The sequence below is a fragment of the Sciurus carolinensis genome, chromosome 2 (assembly GCF_902686445.1).
Source record: "Sciurus carolinensis chromosome 2, mSciCar1.2, whole genome shotgun sequence".
Lineage (NCBI taxonomy): Eukaryota > Metazoa > Chordata > Mammalia > Rodentia > Sciuridae > Sciurus > Sciurus carolinensis.
This window is the reverse complement of record NC_062214.1, coordinates 91,218,089-91,239,338: the sequence shown is the minus strand read 5'-3', so window position 1 is coordinate 91,239,338 and position 21,250 is coordinate 91,218,089. Positions and strand designations below refer to the sequence as shown.

The 21,250-nt window shown below is 35.2% G+C and overlaps 1 protein-coding gene across 5 annotated transcripts in view; it reads left to right on the top strand.

Moving 5' to 3' along the window:
• Positions 1 to 21,250, top strand: part of Usp3 (ubiquitin specific peptidase 3) — a 109,293-nt gene that overhangs the window by 11,101 nt on the left and 76,942 nt on the right. For 4 of the 5 annotated variants that reach the window (XM_047537998.1, XM_047537990.1, XM_047537981.1 and 1 more), the window contains one exon: positions 19,576 to 19,636. Coding sequence is in view for 2 of the 5 variants with exons in the window: in XM_047537990.1 (XP_047393946.1) it covers positions 19,576 to 19,636 (61 nt within the window). In the remaining 3 variants the exon portion in view is untranslated. Of the gene's footprint in view, positions 1 to 19,575; positions 19,637 to 21,021; positions 21,089 to 21,250 lie in introns of all 5 variants that reach the window. The other variant, XM_047537999.1, reaches the window with a different exon arrangement.

Sequence of the window (21,250 nt, the reverse complement as noted above, 5' to 3'; positions counted from 1 at the left end):
TCATTCGTCCTTTGGTTTTTTGAGATTGGCTTATCTCACTTAGCATGATATTCTCCAGTTTCATCCATTTGCCTGCAAATGCCATAATTTTATCATTCTTTATGGCTGAGTAATATTCCATTGTATATATATACCACAGTTTCTTTATCCATTCATCAATTGAAGGGCATCTAGGTTGGTTCCACAATCTGGCTATTGTGAACTGAGCGAGTGTTTTTAAGATAAACCAGCATATATCTTTTAGAAGGTATTATAATCAATTGGTTTTTTTCTGGAGACGTTACTCAGCTTTAGGATTGAGGAGTTGATTGAGTAAACTCTTCTCCATTTGTTAGTAGATGTTCTGGCTCATTATTTTTTCTTTGTTTTAGCTGGGTTTAAGATAGCCCTCCTTGTAGAAATCTTCTTGCCTATTTATCCTTGACTGGTCCTGAAGACCTTTAATTTTAGGGACTTCTTGTACTGTATCTCATCACTGGGAAGAGAAGGCTGATAATTAACTGTCATATTCCTGCGGGTTTAATTTAACTGATTATAAGATAGCACACTTACTCTTTTAGCTCCTTTAAATCTTTGTCCTTGCTGACCAAGCACAGGTTTTCATTTTTAAACAATAGATTATTTTTCATTCCTTTGTTTTGAACGTTTGTTACACAATATTGGGATGTTAATATTTTGATCAAAGTTTTTGAAGATCAAGTTGAAATTTCTAGGAAACAAATTTCTGTTATGGCATTCTTTCTTGTGATAGCATGTTAGAAAAATTTTCTAATGTTTGTTTTTAAATGCCTTATAACTTAGAGACCATGGGGTCAATACTTGTATTATTATTAGAAAATTTTAATTTTAGCAAAATGTCCTTTAATGTAGTTGAGATGAACTCCTATTTCCATGTGAATTTTCTTGATGTTAATAGTGAGGTTGTTTAGCATTTTTTAAGAAATTTCTTTACAACTAAATGATAAAGCTTCACCTTATGTATGTGAAGTAACTGCCAGAGCTCAATATTCATGCCATGAAAATTTAATTCTGAGTGCTTAAATGCATTAGTTTCTTTTTATTAATTTTGAGTGTTTTGTTGGTGTGTGATTGTATTAGAGCCTCATTTCAAAATATGTATTTTCAGACTTTTTTCTTTGAATATCAAAGAGCTTTTGAAATTTGCAAGTGCCTTTTTCCTGAAATATTAGGTAATTGACCCTTTAGGCAGCATATAAGTGTATATACCCAGTTTGTATTTTTTCCATTTTTTTTCTTCACAGACAGTCCCATTAATTTAAGAAAAAAACAGTTTCCTAGCCCACCAGTAAATACAGATGTGCTTGTGCTACCTTGTGCTTTAATGCTAACCTTTATTGCACAATCAAAAGAACTAGAAAGAGAATTTCAAAATGTAGTTATTAAAAACTATTGTTCTCTAAGGGAAGTCTGATATTAAAAGATTCCTAAACCTCATAATTATTTTATTTACTTATGGGAGGGAGTGCTTCCTTAAAGTATATCTAATAATCTTTTTTATTGCATATACTTGCTGTTGTTTTGAAATAATAGTTGCTTGGTGCTTATATTTATGATTTTTTTGGCGGGCAGACACTGGGGATTGAACTCAGGGACATTCAACCACTGAGCCACATCGCCAGCCCTATTTTGTATTTTATTTAGAGACAGGGTCTCTCAGAGTTGCTTAGTGTCTGGCTTTGCTGAGGTTGACTTTGAACTTGTGTTCCTCCTGTCTCAGCCTCCCAGGCTGCTGGGATTACAGGTATGTGCCACAGCACCTGGCACATTTTTGATTCGATTAATTTATTTTGAAGTGCCATTACTGTTTAACTGTGGAATTGCTTACTCAGGTTGTTGGCAAAAGCATGGAATTGCATCGATCTTACTATGCTAAGTAAATGGAAACATTAGATGTCAGAACTTTTCTTAGGTGATTCATAGCTTTTGTTTTCATTCTCTTTATAATCAGCATCATAGGGGAAGTTATTTTTGAAACAACATAAACTGGTAATTTTTTTCCAACTATTTGTGTCTGATTTTCCAAAGTCAAAAGTGACCCATTTTGAATCTGATTTAATAATCTGCTTGACTTTAGTGTTTTGATTCATCCTGTTACTGTATTTTTTACCTTGTTTGGTGTAGGGGTACAGTTCCAATATTTAAACTGAAGATTGGTAACAGATGTAGCATAGTAGGTATTTTTCATCAAAGTAGGACTGAACACATTTGGGTTGTGACAAAAGGAATAAATTTGTTTAATATATCACAGTTTTGAGAATTTGTTGTTTCACACACATTTCTATATGTTGTTTCCATTTGATGCTAATTTCAAAAATCCATTTAAAAATAGAGTTAAAAGCTTGAGTCAGTGGGAGAATCCGCCTTATGGATCAGAATTTGCCACTATGTGGAAATCAGCAGGACCAGATGCCCTCCCTTTTCTGGCTCCGTAGGTATTTGGATCTGTTAACATATAGATGACAAATTTTGCCAGCTTTGAAATTACATTTGATAGTGGAGGACACATGCCATTAGCTCCAGAAATTGGCCTTGAAGAACAGGGAATTCAGAAAGTGCTGGCCCCAGATGATGAACTACTATTCTAATTTTTGTGCGGTGTAATAGATTTTAAACTTTTTAAATTTTTCCTATCTTCTCCTCCTTTTTTTTTTTTTTTTTTTTTTTAATTGTGCTGCTGATGTTGGAACCCAGAGCCTTGCCCATGATAGGCAAACACTCTACTCCTGAGCTACTACAGTCTTAGGCTTTTTTTTTAAAGTTTTTTTTTTTTTTTTTTTTTTTGTTTTGTTTTGTTTGTTTTTTCCTGAGAACTCTTTTCCCAGAGCCCTTTGTCCTCTGCTCCCATTTGAAATAATTGTTCTCTAGGGCTACTGTCTAGTTTTTAATCCCATGATTCCCTTTATTCTTCTCTTGTATTAGTCCTTCCAATTTCTTGGTCCCATGTCTTTCTCAGTTTATTTCATTGTTTTGCTGCAGTATAACATCTACGGCCCTTACCATGGAGGTAAATTTTTGACCCCTTGCAGGCTTTACATTTTTATTCTATCTTTGTACTTGATTGCTTAAAAGAATATTAGAAAACAGTTCTTCCTTAGAGCAATAAAAGCACAAATTTAAATTATAAATTTGATAGGATGCTCCTCCCATCATACTTATATTTTCTAATTTTTTTTTCTTTCTGGTATTCCTGAATTGAATTGCTTGGTGTCCTGAATAGATCTTCTATTTTCTTATCTTTCTATTTCTTTGATTTTTGGTGCTAGTTCCCGGGATGTTTCCTTGATATTTTGCTTCCACCTCTTCCTTTGAATTTTGATCATCATATTTTTAATTTTCAAGAGCTCCTTCTCGGGGCTGGAGATATAGCTCAGTTGGTAGAGTGCTTGCCTTGCAAGCACAAGGGCCCTGGGTTCAATCCCCAGCACCGCAAAAAAAAAAAAAAAAAAAAAAAAAAGAGCTCCTTCTCATTTTCTGGCCAGTTCATTTATATACATCCTGTTGTTGCTATTTTGCAACATCTTCTCCAGGGTTTAGAATTTGTTTTGAAAGTTTTTCTGTGCTCCTTATATTGTTTCTGTTTTCTCTTTTCTTTTTGTTTTTAAAATGATGCTTTGTCTGGAGGTTTTATTTAAATATATATTTTGTCTTTTCATGTAAGAGTGAAGCACTACACAGGTGTGTGAATGGATGGGCCTTATCTACAGTGGGCTCCCCTGAGAGATGGGGAGAAAATCACCTTCATTACAGGAAGACACTCAAATATTTGTGTGGAGAATTTTTTCTAGCATCATTCCGTTTTTCTGTCTTCCCTCAGGGCTTTCCAGTTGGCTTCTGATGTCCTGACCTTGGAGTGCAAGAGTTTCCCTGACTCGGTTGTCCTTGCAGCCCTTGGACTCCTTGTTTTCAGTGCCATCCTTACTCTTGCTGTTTGTTGCCTTCTCCCATCTGCATCCTTCTCTGCTGGCACTTGAGGTGCATTTTCCTTTGCACTGTTAAGATTGTCATTGCTCCTCTGATTTCTTTCTGTCTTCCAAAAAACTGTTGAAATCTTTTGTCTGCTTTGGTGACTTTACATGTTCTCTTTATCCTGTGGGTTTGTGTCTGTTTTATCCCTTTATTGTCATTGTAGTGGGATTTTTGGATAGGAGATAGTGAGAAGTTGGTCTACCATGTTTGATGTCCATTTAAAAATGAATATCAGGGACTGCAGCTTTGGCTCAGTGGTAGAGTGCTTGCCTAGCATGTATGAGTCACTGGGTTCAATTCTCAGCACCACATTAAACTAAATAAACAAAATGAAGTCATTATGTTCATCTGCAATTAGAAATATTTTTAAAAAATGAATATCATTTTAAATCCAGTTTGCCCTGTTAGAAATGGATCTTGTTAATTACTCAGTTAAATAACTAAAACCAAAATTTTGCACTAATCTATTTGAGCAAGTAAATTATTATATCTACCTTCTCTGATGATCAGGACTAAATATAGTGTTGTTTATATTATCAAAGTCAACAGAAAGAATAGGTAAGCCCAAAGAGGTTTAACTTTGTTTGGTAAGTAAAAGCACAAACTAAACTTTGCATATGCCTGTAAAAGAAACAGTAGTAAGGTCACTTGGACTACTGGAGTTAATATGTTGTAATATTTTCGCTGGATTAGTTAATTATCCATTAATGAAGGGAAGTTAGTGCAAGGTTTGTAAGATTCTTTGACTCTGCACTTTGGTAGCCTGACCTCTTTCCTCTGTGTGTGTGTGTGTGTGTGTGTGTGTGTGTGTGTGTTTTAAAGTACGTTTTTAATGGGAAGTAAAGAATGCTGTATTTTTAATCTAAATGTTTAAAACACACTTTTGATTTTGATATAATTTCACATTTAAAGAAACATGCTAAAAATAGTTTAAAAAAAAAAAAAAAACTTCCACCTCCTCTACCTAGATTTGCTGTTGTTAAGATTTTTGCCTCATTTCCTTTATCATGTATGTATGGACCTTCTGTTTATACCCCCCTTCCTGTGATTAATTTGAAATAGAGTGATCCTTCATCATCCATCTGAAATAGTTCTTCAGCATTTCTCTGTCTTTCATGTCTTGGCATTTTTTGAAAGAACCGAGTCAGATAATTTATACAGTGTCCCTCACGTTGAATTTTTCTGGGTTTTCTTCATTATTAAGTTCAGGTTATGCATTTTTAATAGGAATACAATAGAAGTACATAATATGTCTCCTCAGGACATCATATCAAGAGATGATAATGTTGGTTTGTCTTGTTTTTGGTGATGTTAGCTTTGATTGCTTTTAAAGGTAATATTTGCTAGGGTAATTCAATGTAAAGTTAGTATTTTCCTCCTTGTTATTAAGAAGTAATTTGTAGGAGATACTCTAAATGCTCTTGAGCTTATGTATGTGTAACTTGTTCCTCACTGAACTTTCACCCAGTGTTTCAGCATCTATTAATGGTTCTTGACTGAATGAATTATTACTGGGATGGATGAAAGATACTGATTTTCTAATTTATATTTTTTTTAACAAATGTTAGTTGATAAGGATAACTTTTCTTCCCACCTTCAACTGTTTATTCATTTGTTTACTCATCTTGGTATGGACTCACAGGTTTTTATTTTATGATAGTCTATTATCATTATTTATCTTGGAGGCTCAAATTCTTCAAGATTTGACAAGTGGGAACCTCTTTAATCTGTAAGTTTGATATGTTCCCATCATTTTTTGAGCCCTTTCTTACTTTCTGGCATAGCAAGAAAGGCTCATCTTGTACTTAACCTGCCTGGCCTTGGAATCAACCATTTCTCCAAGTAGCCCTGATTCTTGTTCATCGGAAATAACATTTATAAATTAAGATCTCTCAGCAAACAAGAGCTAAAAATATAATAGACATGTCTATATCTATTTATGCCTGTATTTGTGTGTGTATAACCATAAGTTCATATTGATAACTGATTCCTTTCAACACCACAGGCCGACTCTCTTGACCTTCTACATTTCTCACACTCTATAACAGTGAGAATCTGGTTCCCATTATCTGCAATATTTGTACTTGTTTGTTCAGTTTTATAATCAGAGAAAGTAGTTCCACAGTTGCCATCCATACCATTGCAAAGACCCTTATAACTAGAGTTCAGTATTTGTTTATAGTTGTTTTTGTCTTTATATTGACAATATGTAAAGTATTATGTTCAGAAGTTATTTGGGTTGGTTTTTTTCTCCCTTTTAATACTCTTATTTATTTGAGATACGGTTAGTTTCATTTATTTGTATTTGATTTCCATTTTAGATTCTTTTTACCTCATCCTTGCTTTTATTTTGAGTATGTAAAATATTAACATGGTTCCAAAGTTAAACTCATACAAAAAGTTATTCTAAGAAGTGTTGCTATCTGTCCTTTCCAATCACTTTCATCTACCCTGGTTTAATTTCTGATTTATCCTTTCTGTATTTCTTTTTTTTTTTTTCCTTGCTCATCCTCAACATTTATTGGATTGCATCCCCAAAATGATGAAGTTTAAAGTTTTGGTTGGCATTTAGGAACCTGTAGGATATGGCCTCAACCCTCATTTTCAGTTGCATGTTCCTCCTCCTCTGCCACGTGTCTGGACCCCACCTACACTGGCATCTTGGTAGCTTTGCACTTTTTTTGTTGTTGTTAATTTTTTATTTAAGTTTTTATTTTTACAGACTGCATTTTGATTCATTGTACACAAATGGGGTACAACTTTTCATTTCTATGGTTGTACACAATGTAGATTCATACCATTCATACATGTACGTGTAATCATACATGTACATAGGGTAATGATGTCTGTCTCATTCTACTTTCTTTCCCCCACCCCTCCCACCCCATTTTCCTCTATACCATCCAGAGTTCCTTCATTCTTCTCTCTGCCCCCCTGCCACCCTCCTTGTTACATATTTTATTTTATACAATTAGGCAGATATGTATTTTCTTATTTCCTGTCACAAAAGATAGTAAACTATATGTGTATTCATTTGGAATTTGCCTTGTTTCATTTAACGTTGTATCCTGGATACCACTCCATGTTTGTAGGAATTTTGCTGCTACTTCTTTTTTTTTTTTTTTTTTAAACCGCTTCATAGTACTCCATTTGTGGATGTGTCACAGTGAATTCAACCAGTGTCCTACATGTGGGCATTTATGTTGTTCGATATTTTTCAGTTATAAATAATGCTGCAATTAATTGTCTTCTACAAATGTTTTCATATTATCTTTTTGTTAGGTATCTCTGAGGGTGAATAAAAATTTAACTTTTTAATTGTGTAAGCAGTAATATGTAAATGATTTAATAATAATACTTCAAGTTCTTTGCCTGCCTGTTCCTATCTTCCCATTTATTGTGGCCTTACCAATGTAATCAAGGGTATTGAAGTGCAGTATTTTATTGTAATTATTTTTCTGTCTGGGAAACCTTGAAAATCAAGAGAACTGTAATTAGCCTTGGGATCATTTTTTAGTCAACTAATAACTAATCATATGCTTTGGGTCAAGGTTCATTTGAGCAGTTGACTGTTCCTTATACATACTCACCAGTGCCGTTTTACCATCTGAGTGCTCAGACCTAGCCGTTTCTGAAACTTTTCACTTTTAATTTAATTTACATAGGTTTCTTATTGCAGACTGTTGACTGGCTCCTTCTTAGGGTTATAGAATGGCAGTAGGGCAGACAGTTCTTTGTAGGATAGAAATAAGGATTTCAGCATCCACTTTCTATGCTAGAGATTGATGATTATGAACTGCAGGTCCTTAGAGGAATAACATCCTAGATTCCCAGATAATGCTGCTGGTCCTCTCAGTTGACTGATGACCTTTAATCTTTTGTTCCAACAAGTGGGCATTGGAATAGAAGTCAGACCTCCTGCTGCTACATTGCTAGATAATCATGTAAAAGATTGGCTAACGTAGTTTCCTGCCAGAGTGACCACAGATGGTATTCATATATATGGAGATAAATAATTCCCTTAATGTGAGGGTGGCTTTGCCCCCAAGCAGGTCACTTCTGGCTCTGAGAAGCCTCTTCAGTTTATGAGCATGTGCCTTACAGCTGTTCCTGTTTTCTGTGCATGCCCTGATGTAGAAAAGGTTGGGAAGGTAGATTAGAGCAGTCTCAAAATTAACTTCTGATGTGCTCTAAGAACATTGCTTCTTAAAGAGAATCAGATAAGGTAGATAAATATGAATGATTTAGTAGAAGTTAAAACTTACTGATCCATAAAAATAAACCTATAACCCTATTTTAAATTTGGGATAATTTGAAATTGTTCCCATTCACTTTGCTAGAATAAAAGTTAGAAGTTACAATTAAATGACTTGGCCTGTAACCTCATTGTTTTTGCTATTGGAATATGAAATAGTTTACATGAAGAACTTAACATCTTTTTTAGTCTGAATTTTGACATTTTCATCTGTTGCTCTACTATTATACCAAATAGAATAGATATTCAACATATATTTTGGTTGCTTAGATCAACAAACTGGAATTTAATATGTGTTCTGAATACCTCTGAGTTTGATGTATTTCAGTGTGGCTTGATGCTTGAGTTGCTTCTATACCTAAATGTTTTATCTGAGTAGCATCTTATTAACTTGTCTAAACCTTACATTATCTCTCAAAATGTGCTTCTAAAATGCATTTTGTTTCCAGAAGTATTTATTTTACATTGGATATATAAAATTTAATGATTTATTATGGTGGCTATAAGAGTTATATAAGCTTTGAAATGTTTATTAAAATTGAGCATTTTATTTAATTTCATTTGATGTTTTCAGTGTAATTTCATCTTAGGTCAGATATAGGAGGAGTTCCTGAGGAATTTTTGGTCACTTTATGTGACTTATGTATTTGGAATTTTTCTGTGAAAAATATTGTCAACTGCAATTCTTTTAAAGAATGTAAGCTGAAGAAAACTATTAATTGTGGTTTATGTGGACATATGTAAACTGTAGTATGTATAATAATAGCAAGCAGTGTTAAAATGTCAGTCATTTTATTCTTTTAAATATATGTTTTAGGAGAAAGTAACTGACATCTGGCATTCATTGGGTTCCTTTTTCTTTTCTCTTCTTCCTTTCTCTCTCTCTCTCTCTCTCTCTCTCTCTCTCTCTCTCTCTCTCTCTCTCTCTCTCTCGGTACTGGGAATTGAACCCAGGGGTGCTTTACCTCTGAGTGACATCCCTTATCCTGTTAAAAAATTTCTTTTATTTTGAGGCAGGGTCTCACTAAGTTGCTGAGGGTCTTCTAAATTGCTGAGATTGGCCTCAAACTTGCAATCCTTCTGCCTCAACCTTCTGAGTAGCTGAGATTATAGGTGTGTGCCACTGCCAGCTCACTGGGTGCTTTTCTGTTTCTTGGGCTCTGTACTGTGTACTTCATAAGTTTGTTTCCTGAAATCCTTACCATAGCCATGTGAGATAGAGGTGGTATTGTCCCATTTTATAGTGAAGAATGGTAGGCCATATTGTTTCTGAAGTTCTTGCTTGGTTCACTACATCACATGACTGCTAACATTTATTTTGAGTCCACAGAATAGCAGTTGAATTCCTATGAAGGCGCCATATTTGATTTGGTACATTTTTGTATAAAAGCCCATTTGATCCAGTTATCTCACTCCTTGGTTTATACCCAAAGGGCTTAAAATCAGTATACTACAGTGACACAGCCACATCAGTGTTTATAGTAGCTCAATTTACAATAGCTAAACTGTGGAACCAAATTAGGTACCCTTTAAAACAGATGAATGGATAAAGAAAATGTGATATATATATACAATGGAATATTACACAGCTTTAAAGAAGAATAAAATTATGGCATTTGCCAGTAAATGGATGGAGCTGGAGAATATCATGCTAAGCAAAATAAGCCAGTCCCAAAGAACCGAAGGCTAAATGTTTTCTCTGATATGTGGATGCTAATTCACAATAAAGGGGGTGGCTAGGGAAGAATAGAGGAACTTTGGATTAGACAGAGGGAAGTGAAGGAAGGGGAGAGGGTATAGGGATAAGAAGGATAGTTGAATGAATCGGACATTATTACCCTATGGGCATAAATGATTACATGACTGGTGTAATTCTATACCATATGCAACCAGTAGAATGAGAGGTTATACTTCATTTATGTATGATGTGTCAAAATGCATTCTACTGTCATGTATAACTAATTAGAACAATTTTTTTTTAATAAAGGAAGGGGTTCTTTTGGCAGGGTTGGGAGTCAAGGACAGGAGATCAAGACCTTCGCCACCAAAACAATATGAGCAGAGTTCTGGTCACTGTGTTCCTTTGCCCTGCCAGGCCAGCTGGGAAATAAATTGATAGGAACTTAGTTGTGAGTACTTCCTAGGAAATCTTGGGATTCTGATTAGGCTGTAGACTCTTGATTCCAACTATAGAAGCTTGTGATGGGAGTCAAGTCAGCTTGGCTGAGGAATATGTCAGAACTCTTGGGGTAAAGATAGAATTAGAAACAGAGATGTAGTAGGTTGTCCTCATATCGAATTAGAAACAGAGATTGAGTAGGTTGTCCTCAGCACTTACAATTATTTAGAGATGTTTTTCAGTTTAACCTTCAGTAAAACCTGAGGTTTCCCAGAATGCTTATTAAATAACAATCCAGAGAAGCAAAAGGAAGGAAGGATAAGGCTTTGTAGCATTTAATGAACAGAAAAGGAATTCCTTACAAGTGCCTATGGCACGTTTTAAGGATCTTTATCCAGAATTGTGATTTGCATGGTGAAAGTGCTTTTGAATTTTTGAAGGTTTTGAAATACTATTTGTTACTATTTTTACAAGGTAAGGCAACCTTAGGAGTGATGCTCATTCACTGAAGACTAAGTTTGTTTTATGGTAGAAGTAGCACATCTGATTTGAGTATTTTAAAAAAACAAGATCAAAAAAAAAAAAAAAAAAAGACAAACTTAGTCTTTAGAATGAGCATCACTCCTAATGTTGCCTTACTGATGTGAATCTGGGTGCGGTGGCACATGCCTGTAATCCCAGTGGTTCAGGAGGCTGAGGCAGGAGAATTGCAAGTTCAAAGCCAGCCTCAGTAAAAGTGAGGTGCTAAGCAACTCAGTGAAACCCTGTCTCTAAATAAAATACAAAATAGGATTGGGGATGTGACTCAGTGGTTGAGTGCCCCTGAGTTTAATCCCCAGTACTAGTAAAAAGAAAATTGATTTTATACAGAAATATGTAATCCAAAGGATGATGGCAACTTAGTTGAGGCTAAACTGCTGTGTTTACCTCTCACTCTCTGTTGTAGAGTAGATAGACTTGTCTTTGGATGGTTAAGATTCTTATTGGCTAGACCCTCTTAAAGTTCCCATTCTCACTTCTACTAAACAATTGTCATTCATTCCAGTCAGTTGTTTGGCAGATGTGGAGGAAGTTTTATCATCAATAACCCTCCCTCTATGGCGGTTGTCTATTGCTGGGTAGGACAAACTGTCCTACATCCTAGTAGTTTAAAACAACCATTTATTTTGCTTATAATTTTGTGGAAGAGATTTACTGGGATCAGGAAAAGTTTCTGGGCTGGAACATCTTCCAAAGTGGCTTCTTAACTCAACATGTTTCTTTGGGAGTTAGGTGTTTCTCTGTCCCTCTCTGATGTCCTTTTCTCCAAATGTGGTTTAGGCTTCTCACAGTATGTTGGTCTCAGGATAATCAGATTTCTTATGTGGTGGCTGGCTTCCCCTGGAGCAAGCATTCCAAGCAATAGCAAGAGGAAGCTGTGACTTTCATAAGACCTGGACTTGCAAATTGGCATAGAATCACGTCTGCCATATTCAGTTGCCCAGGGCAGCCACAGAGCCTGCCCAGATTCAGGGAATGAGGACATAGAACTTGCCTCTCTATGGGAAGAGTAGAGTGTGAAAGAATTAGTGGCCATGTTTGATCTACCACAGGGAATTTAAGCAGAAAGGGGAGAACTTTATGACAAATAATTTAACTGTGACTTTATCAGCAATTAATTTACTTATCTAGTGATACAGGAGAGATGGATTGCCATGGAGGTAAGAGAACTTTGAGAAGGAATAAAGTGGAAAAGGTTTTCTTGGGAAATGGAAAGGCAATGGAGACAAGCTTTGCTTCATAATTGTCTCCCTGCCTTGGCCCTGAATTCAGGGTTCTGTGATCTTGGCCTTGAATCTCAATCTGGTACTTCTTAACATTTTGGGTTTGGTGCCTGTGCTTGGTCTTCTCTCCCAGTATGTTCCCAAACTCTTCCTTGGCTCACTGCTTTGGCCCTGGGTACCTCCTGTTGCTTTTTATGAGAATTCTCCTGTTGCCCTGTTCCCTGGGAACCAAAATACCCATTCCCATAATGAATAGCATTGTGGGGATGGGAGACATCAGACAATGATTTTGGCTGCATGCAGGCTGCCTTGGCACCTTTGGCAGTTGCTTAGTATAGCTCCATTTATTTTCTAGACTCTTATGGCTTGGTTCCTGCTTTTTGTGACTTTACCAATTCCTTTCCCCAATAATTTTAGGGCACGCACAGATACTTCAGAATATTTAGCATAGCATAGGCTTTTGAGCAGGCAGTTCTAAGAGTCTTTATGTTGTATGGAAGAGTACATGCCTTGCTCTTAAATATAAAAATATTTCAATTGGAGGATAAGTTGGGTCAGTATGGAATATATTTCTACCAATGTACTGGAATATTTGTAGAATTTTTATGATGATACTTACCCTGTCCTCAAATTTCAATAACACTTTTACTATTGAAACTCATGTTGACTTTGTGCATGTTTTTTTAAAAGCCACATAATTTAAAAATTTTATTTCCTTATGTTTTTACAAATCCAGTTATGATACTGGATTTTTGGTTTAATTTATTCATGCTTGAAAATTTAGAATAAGTTCATTTCATTAAGAAAAAATTATAATACCAGTATCTTTACATTTTAAAGCTTTTTAAATTTAACATTTATTGTGAAATAAGTAATACTTTTTGAAAAACTTCAAGTATTACAGTTGAAAATGAAAGCACATCCTCATGGCTCCACTCACCACGTCATTTCTTTTACATAACTGTTAAGAGTTACTATATACTCTTTCAGACTTTAAAAATTTATATAAAGATGTGATATCTGCACAGAAACAGAAACACATAGTATGGTATCTTTTTAAAATAAAAGTGAAGCAGGGTGTGGTGGCATGCCCTGGCGCAAGCCTGTAGTCCCACCTGCATAGGAGGCTGAGGCAGGAGGATCCTTTGAGCATAAGGAGTTCAAGGCCAGCCTGGGCAATATAGTGAGACCCTGTCTCTAAAGCTAAATAAAAGAAAAAGAAAAAAACAAACCAAATGTAAGTAGCAGTCTCAACTGCTTTACCACAGTCTGTTCTTTTCAAACATGGTATGAGCCTCAATTCTAGCTTTGTTGCTTATTAACTTAGCAAGTTGTATAGTTTTTCTGTGTCTCAGTTTCCTAATCTGTAAGACAGAGCAAATAGTAGTTCATACCTCTTTGGATTGTAGAGGGTCAAATGAAGTAATGTTCATATATATAATTTCTGGTACATAGTATGTACTATATAAATATTTATTCAATACAAATGACCTTGTTTTTAAAGAAATATATTGTGGATATTTTCTTATGGTTCGCTAATATTTTGAAAGTGCTTTGCTTTAAAAATTGTATGTAGGGTTGGAGTTCTGAGTTTTCTTGTTATGTCAAGAAAAAACTGTAACCGTTTTTTGGACAGTAATTCCACATACTTTCTTCCCACCCTTTTGTGTAGTGAGTTACTATTACTGAGGAGCTTTGTGGTGGGAATGTGTTTGCCTTAGGGATGATGGGAAGCAGGGGAAAAGCCCTGAAAACCACAGGTTTAGAAAATTATACTACATTAGCAATTAAATCTCTTATAAGCCCTTTAAGAAAATTAGGGGGAAAGTAGTATTGGAAGAATTTTATTTATAAGGGAGGATGAAATGATTGTTTCATTTAAATTTTGCCAGTTCTTATGTTCTTTGAATAATTTTATAATTATAAGGGACAAGGTCATTACCTATTCTTCATTTTACAATGAAGACATAGAATAGTAGTAACATTTTCACTTTTATAGGTAGTAGTAGTAGAGCTAGGACTAGAATCTTGCTCATCTGATTCTCACTTTTCTGCGTTCTTGAAGATAAAGAGCTTTTTCTCCTAGTTGAAGCAACTCTGAATAATGTATGCACTATAAATGATTTACCTATTAGTGCTGTATGCTTATACTATTTTGTATGTAGAGACAGTGATAAAGTTGTGTTACAAACAGTAATTGTAAAAAAAAAAAATAGAATCCAGAGTTGTTGATAGTCTTTGAACATTATATATCCTCTATTATTAGCTCTATGTAGTGACTACTGAAAGGATATTGAAAATCAGTGGTTATACGGGAAGAATATTATACAGTATTCAGTGTGGGTGCCATTTTGTCTTTCAAACACAACTTGAAAACATTTGTGTAAATAGGCCCCTTAAAGCACAGAATTTCCTAGTTTTCTGCCCTTTATCTCTCAGATTGCTATTCCCTTCATATGAATAATAGTGGGTAAAACCAGTTTTGATCTGTAGGTCACTTAAATGCTTTTCTTCTGCCTCTGAGCCTCTGGTTTCCAGGAAAGTTAAAGCTTTGGGCTCTAGGAAGAAGACATGAGTCTGAAGCATGTTTTAGAGGTGGGGCTCTTGTACCTACTTTCCCTTACCAGCTTATGTTGTAGCTTCTGCCTTCTGGAGAAAGGCCCAAGCTCTGGAGAGTATCAAGGTGTTCTCTATTCTCTCCAGACACAGGTCCCCTCTTCCCAGCTTGAAGAGCTGGAGACTGAGATGAGAACAGGGAGAAAGGTTCTTGGGCCATCTCCAAGGAAGAGGGAAGTGAAAGAAAGCCCGACAGTGCCAGTTTTTGGTCTAAGATACACAGAAACTGAGAGCTGAGACTGAAATTAGGGTTAGAAGAGTTCAAAGAAATGGGAGAACTTTGTTGAAGAAGAGGATACCTTGGTTTGAAGAAATTTTATAATCTGAATGAAAGATGAGCTTTTACATATGAAATGCCAAATGACCTTGCTATGGTCAAATGTAACTGCTTGCAGAATCCATTGCATGGTTCCTTTTCCTTGACATCACTTTGAGGTATAATTAGGAATATTAAAGAGCTCCTATAAACTTACAGATTTAACTTTATGAACTTCCAGGAGTTTTCATCCTTCTTACCTTCTTTCTCTCAAATACCAGCATTTAAGATTAAAAATATTTTTAAAAAACCCTTTGATTTAACAATTTTGTTTTGCTGAATACACAGTATTCAGAGCTTAAAATATTTTATTATTGTGTGTGGTTTTATCATGTGTATGCCTATGTATGCATATGTGTGCATGTACCAGTATCTCAGCTACATTGTTTCATGTAGTGTTTTATAGAGGAGCCTAGAAACCTTTAATTCTGTTTCTGTGGGAAAATGTGTTCGTACTGCAGATAAACTTTTGAAACTTATCTGTCTATAAATTGAAACTCATTTTTATAATAAGAAATTTTCCCTAAAGGTGATTAAAATAAATGATTTAAAGATGATCTGTAGTATTCTGTCATTCATGTTATGACCTATACTGTCCTTCATTTTAATTTTTCTGGTGCTGAATATTGAACCCAGAGCCTTGAACATGCTAGGCTGAGTTTCATCTCCAGCCACCTATTTCATTCTTAAGAATAATGGAGGGGGACTGGGGTTGTGGCTCAGTGGTAGAGTGCTTGCCTGGCATGTATGAGGTCCTGGGTTTGATACTCAGTACTGCATATAAATAAAATAAAGGTCCATTGACAATTAAAAATATATATTAAAAGAATAATGGAGGGGCTGGGGAGATAGCTCAGTCAGTAGAGTACTTGCCTTGCAAGCACAAAGTTCTGGGTTCGATCCCCAGCACCGCCAAAAAAAAAAAAAAAAAGAATAATGGAGAATTAGTTTAATTTAAAGCAAGTATCCTTTATTTTATATTATAATTGTCTTAGTATACTAACGGTTCTTAAATTGAGGAAGGTGTGTAAACAGAGTGAATATTTCCCAAAGCAATGCCATTTATTGGCTTCAGAATCCCCTATCATACCCTTATTCTCTATAGTTTTCTAGTCTTTACATTTTTTTTGCTGTGAATATATTATGTTCTCAGGGAGTACTGTCATTTAAATAGTCCAGACCTACTGTCCTATTGCACATCAACTTTCCTATTGTAAATGATAGAAGATATCAGATTTCTTGACTCAGTGAAGGATTTTTGTATTTGTATTTTTGTTTTAGATTTATTAAAAAGACACAGTCACTTGTTTCCAGTGTTTTGGAAGTCAGAACCTTATTTCCTTTTTATTTTTCCTCTTCATCTTTGTCTTAAAAGTATATGTAGGTATCTTCGACTAGATTGAGTTGCAATTCACATGTAAAATTAACCATTTTAAAGGGAACAAATTCAGTAGCATTTAGTACATCCACAATTGTTCCATAACCACAACCTCTGTCTAGTTCCAAAACATTTTTATCATCTCAAAATAAAACCCATACCATTAAGAGGTTATTTGAATTGTTCCCCCCTCAAATTTAGTGTACCATTTTAAAATTTGAAACTCAGAAATTAAAAAAAAATAGTAATAGTTTTTGAGATATTTTAAGTCTAGAGATATAATACCCTGTTTTAAAAGCAGTAATGTGAAAAAAGCACTTACAGCAATAAAGGAAAAATAAGATCACAAAATTGTACTGTGTGTATGTTTGCAACTCTAAAGAGGGGAAAAGGGACACTTAAACACCTGGTAGGAAGCACACCAAATCAAAGGAAAAAGGAAAATTCTGCATAATTTAAAAAATCTCTGAATACTTAATTTGGGCCTGAATCTACGATTGTAACATTATTGTTTCAGAATAATATAAAACTTCAACAGGAGCTGGGCCTGGTGACACATGCCTAATAATCCCAGCTACTTGGAATGCTGAGATAGGAAGGTTGAAAGTTTGAGACCAGCCTGGGCAATTTAACCAACTCTGTCTCAAAATAAAAATGAAAAAGGGCTGGAGATGCAGCTCAGTGTACAGCACCCCTGAGTTTAACTCCCAGTACTCCCACTCCAACACACAAACTTCAACTGTTTTGTTTTTTCCATATTGAGTTATGATGTTTCTTAATATTTGCTAAGAAAATAAAAAGACTTGATAGAAACAAAAAGTACAATATTGTTTTTTCCAGTCCTTCAAAGTATACCTCAAATCATGAGTACCTGTTCAAGTAAGCTGTGTTCTAATGTACTTTAAAGCACTTTTTTGGGGGGTGGGTACCAAGGATTGAACCCAGGGCACTTAACCACTAAGCTGCATTCCCCAGCCTTTCATTTATTTATTTATTTAGTTTTGAGACAGGGTCTTGGTAAGTTGCTGAGTCTGGTCTTGAACTTGTGATCCTTCTGCCTCAGCCTCCAGAGTCACTGGGATTATAAGTGTGCACCATGATACCCAACATTCTAATGTACTTTCTTACTGGAGTTTTTTCAAACTATAAAAATATCATTTTCTTCTCATGCAAGGCGCTAACAGTACAGAGATGTGCAGATACAAAGCCAAGGGGCTAGGGATATAGCTCTGTTGGTAGAGTGATTGCCTTGCATGCACAAGGCCTTGGGTTCAATTCCAGCACCATACACATACTAAAAAAACAACCAAACAAAAAACCCACAAATGTTTTTCCCATGTACCATTAAGGAAATGGAGGATCTTCGGCTAACTGGAAGGGGATTTTCTCTCTCAAAGCTTTTATATTTGGAAACAGTTTAAATTCTTTGCTGACCAGACAGGAGAGTCTGTTGGACAGAATATCACTGTACTCTCCTTTTCCACTCCGTTTTCCTCTTTTATATGAATTCAGAATGAACATAATCAAAGATTTATTTGACTCATTAATGAAGGAACAATTAGGATGGTAAAACTGGTTCCAAGAGCATTTGTTGGGAGTTTGCTGTATAGAAATTATCTCTATGAAATAAAAATCTACAAGTTAACCTGTAGTATCTCAGAATTTGAGTCCTAAACTATAGTAAACAGCAGGTCAAACAATGGTACTGTAATTAAACTTGTTAAAATAAATAATGTTTCTGGATACATTAAAAGGGCACTTGATTCTTGATTTGCCTTATTTACAGTTTTGGTTAATGTTTCTTAACTGTGAAAAAAGCTTGTGATGTGTGATAATGCAAGAGGGATGAAAGAAGGTACCAGATTTTGGAAGAGCATACACTAAGAAATTTAAACTTTATTTCCAACAAATGTTTAGGAGTTCCTACTAAATGCCAGGTGTGATCCTGAGTGTGCAGTTGTGCTGTTGGTGCCCTGCTCATGCCCCTAGGAGGCTGGCTAGTGTTTCTCAAGGGGTTGTATTAGGGTATCATCTGAGAAGCTATTTTTCTCAAAATATGCATGTATGCACTTCTTTTTATTTGATGGTACTAGAGATTGAACCTGGATCTCATGTGAGCTAAGCAAGTGTTCTACAACTGAGATACATCTTCATCCCTGTACTTTTTCAATCCCAGTGTTGTTATCTTTGCCTCAGTGGAACAGAGGTATTTTGAAAAAAATTTCCACGTGATTTTTTTGGGTGTATGGGTGTGTGGTATTGGAATTGAACACAGAGGCACTCTACCACTGAGCCACGTACCCAGCCCTTTTCATTTTATTTTGAGACAGGGTCTTGCTAAGTCACCGAGGCTGGCCTCAAATTTGTGATACTCCTGCCTCAACCTCCCCAGTTGCTGGGATTTCAGGTGTGCACCACCATGCCTGGCTTCCAGGTGATTTTATATAGCTCTCCTTTTGAAAATCATGTACTGAACAAATTTTTAATCAAATGAGTAAAAAGCAAAGATTTAACCAAAAATTTAAATTTCCTTATCCCTTTTTGCCCTTCCCACCCTGTAATACTTAAAATAATTACTTATATCTGATTATATCATTCTGATTATAACATCAGCAAGAATTATATGCCATTGTCATATATTTTATACAGCTGAGAGTTACTTTTAAAAAAATTAGGCTTACTCTTTATAACTATAACCTTGGGTTGTGCCTTTTACTAAATATACTGAAAGAGTTGTTATTTATAGTGGTATACAACCTGTATGGCAAAAATGTGTGATTAGAAGACTAGACTTAAAATAAAATGTTTCTAATGGGAAAAATAGACTGTCATTAACTTGTTGGAGACTGTGGTAAAAGGAAATAAGTAATAAAGAAGAAAAGTATATATGTGTTTAACTTGTGGTTAAGCTCTTTGAATCAAGTCAACAATTCAAATGAGCAACTGTAGTGGACATGCATTTATATTATTTTCAATGCAGCCATTTGATATACATGCATTCACAAAGCAGGGTTTTATGACTTCATTACACCTAAGCAGTCATGGAATTTATAACTTGATTACAGGGTATGTGTTACAGATTAGGGGAGAAATTAGGAAATAAAATGATATAATTACTATATTGTATTTTTTTTTTATTAGTGTGCCGATCCAACAAAAGCCCTTGGGTCTGTTTGACTTGTTCAAGTGTCCACTGTGGAAGGTAGGTGGCATACTTGTTATTTCATTACCCTATTTGCTTTTTAAGATTTGCCTTTAAACTTTATGTCAAAGTTTATTGACTTGAATTTATTTAGTACTTTTGTTAATCATAGTGTATAGTTTGTTTCCCTCTCCAGTTGAATCCTTTTGTTTCTTGATATAACTGGGGAAAATCTATGGAAAAACACTTAATGTTGATCAAGAATTAGTTTGATTATCAAAATAATATGTTAGTAATATTTGATTGGAAAAACAAAATAAGGGAACTTCCCCCTACCCTTCCTTCAAGATGGGTTCTCACTCTGTTACCCAGGCTGGTCTCAAACTCTTGAGCTCTAGAGATCCTCTTGCTGCAGCCTCCCAAGTACCTAGGACTACAGGTGTGCTCTGCCACATCCAGCTGAAACAAGGGAACTTTAAAATCTTGAAATGAAAGTTTATCTAATGGAGCCAAGCAAGGTGGCACATGCTTGTAGTCCCAGCTACTTGGGAGGCTGAGGCAGGAGCATCACAAGTTTGAGGCCAGTCTGTGCAATTTCATGAGACTTTGTCTCAAAATAAAAAGGGTTGGGGTACAGCCCCAGAGGCAGAATGCATGTCTAATATGCAGAAAGCTCTGGATTCCATCCCAACATCGGGGGGGGGGGAATAAAGTTTATTTAATGGTCATTTTTATTAAAACCTTTTAGTAGGGTAAATTTAAGCACATGTCAAAACAAAGTATAACTGAACTCCATGTTCTCCTTATTTTCTTCAATAGTTATCAGTACATGGCCAATCTTGTTTCATCTGTTATCTGCCCACCTTTACAGATAAGGAATTCCCTTTGAAAATGAAATCCTAAGATGTACCAAATGTTTCATTGTTCCATTAAGACATTTTGCTTTCCATGGACTTAACATCCTCTACCACTCCTCACCCCAGTTTAATCCTGAGCATTTCTTCTCAGTTTTGGGCTTCAAAATTATATTAAATATTTCATTGACTCTTGTAATACAACTCAAATGTCAACCTCTGTGTTCTTTTAGCAATAGTAGCTCATTTATTATTTACTATTTTAGCTTAGAAAATCTACTTTGAATTTATTAGAAGATGAGAAATCATACTAAGTCACACAGGCTGAAATGTGTATTGTACTTACCTGGAGTATTTCCCCATTGTTATCTTTAGATCCTCATTGCGTGAAAAGAGCATCTTTGTTCACTTCCTTTTTTTTTTTTTAACCCCACATGTTTAGTTCTGGAATTGAGTATTCTTTCCACAGACACTTCAGAGTACCTTTGGAAATGTTAACTGCATATCTTAATTTTGGCTGTTGTGGTTTTAAAATCTTTAGGATTTGGGAAACTTGCAAATACTTTGTACAGATAACTTTTTTTTTTAAAGAGAAGAAAAGTAGAAGCACTTAAATTCTGCACCTGAAGAGACACATTCCTCTCCTAGATTTTGAGAGGTGAGAATTATAATGCAATAAAATGTATGTAGTACTGTCTTCTTCTTGTCTCATAGTGTTCTACACCCTAAAAATGTTAAAGGTTATATGCCAGTAAAAAGACCTGACAATTTTTTGAGAAAAAAAATTGGAGAGATTAATGTTCTTGTTAACAAACAACAA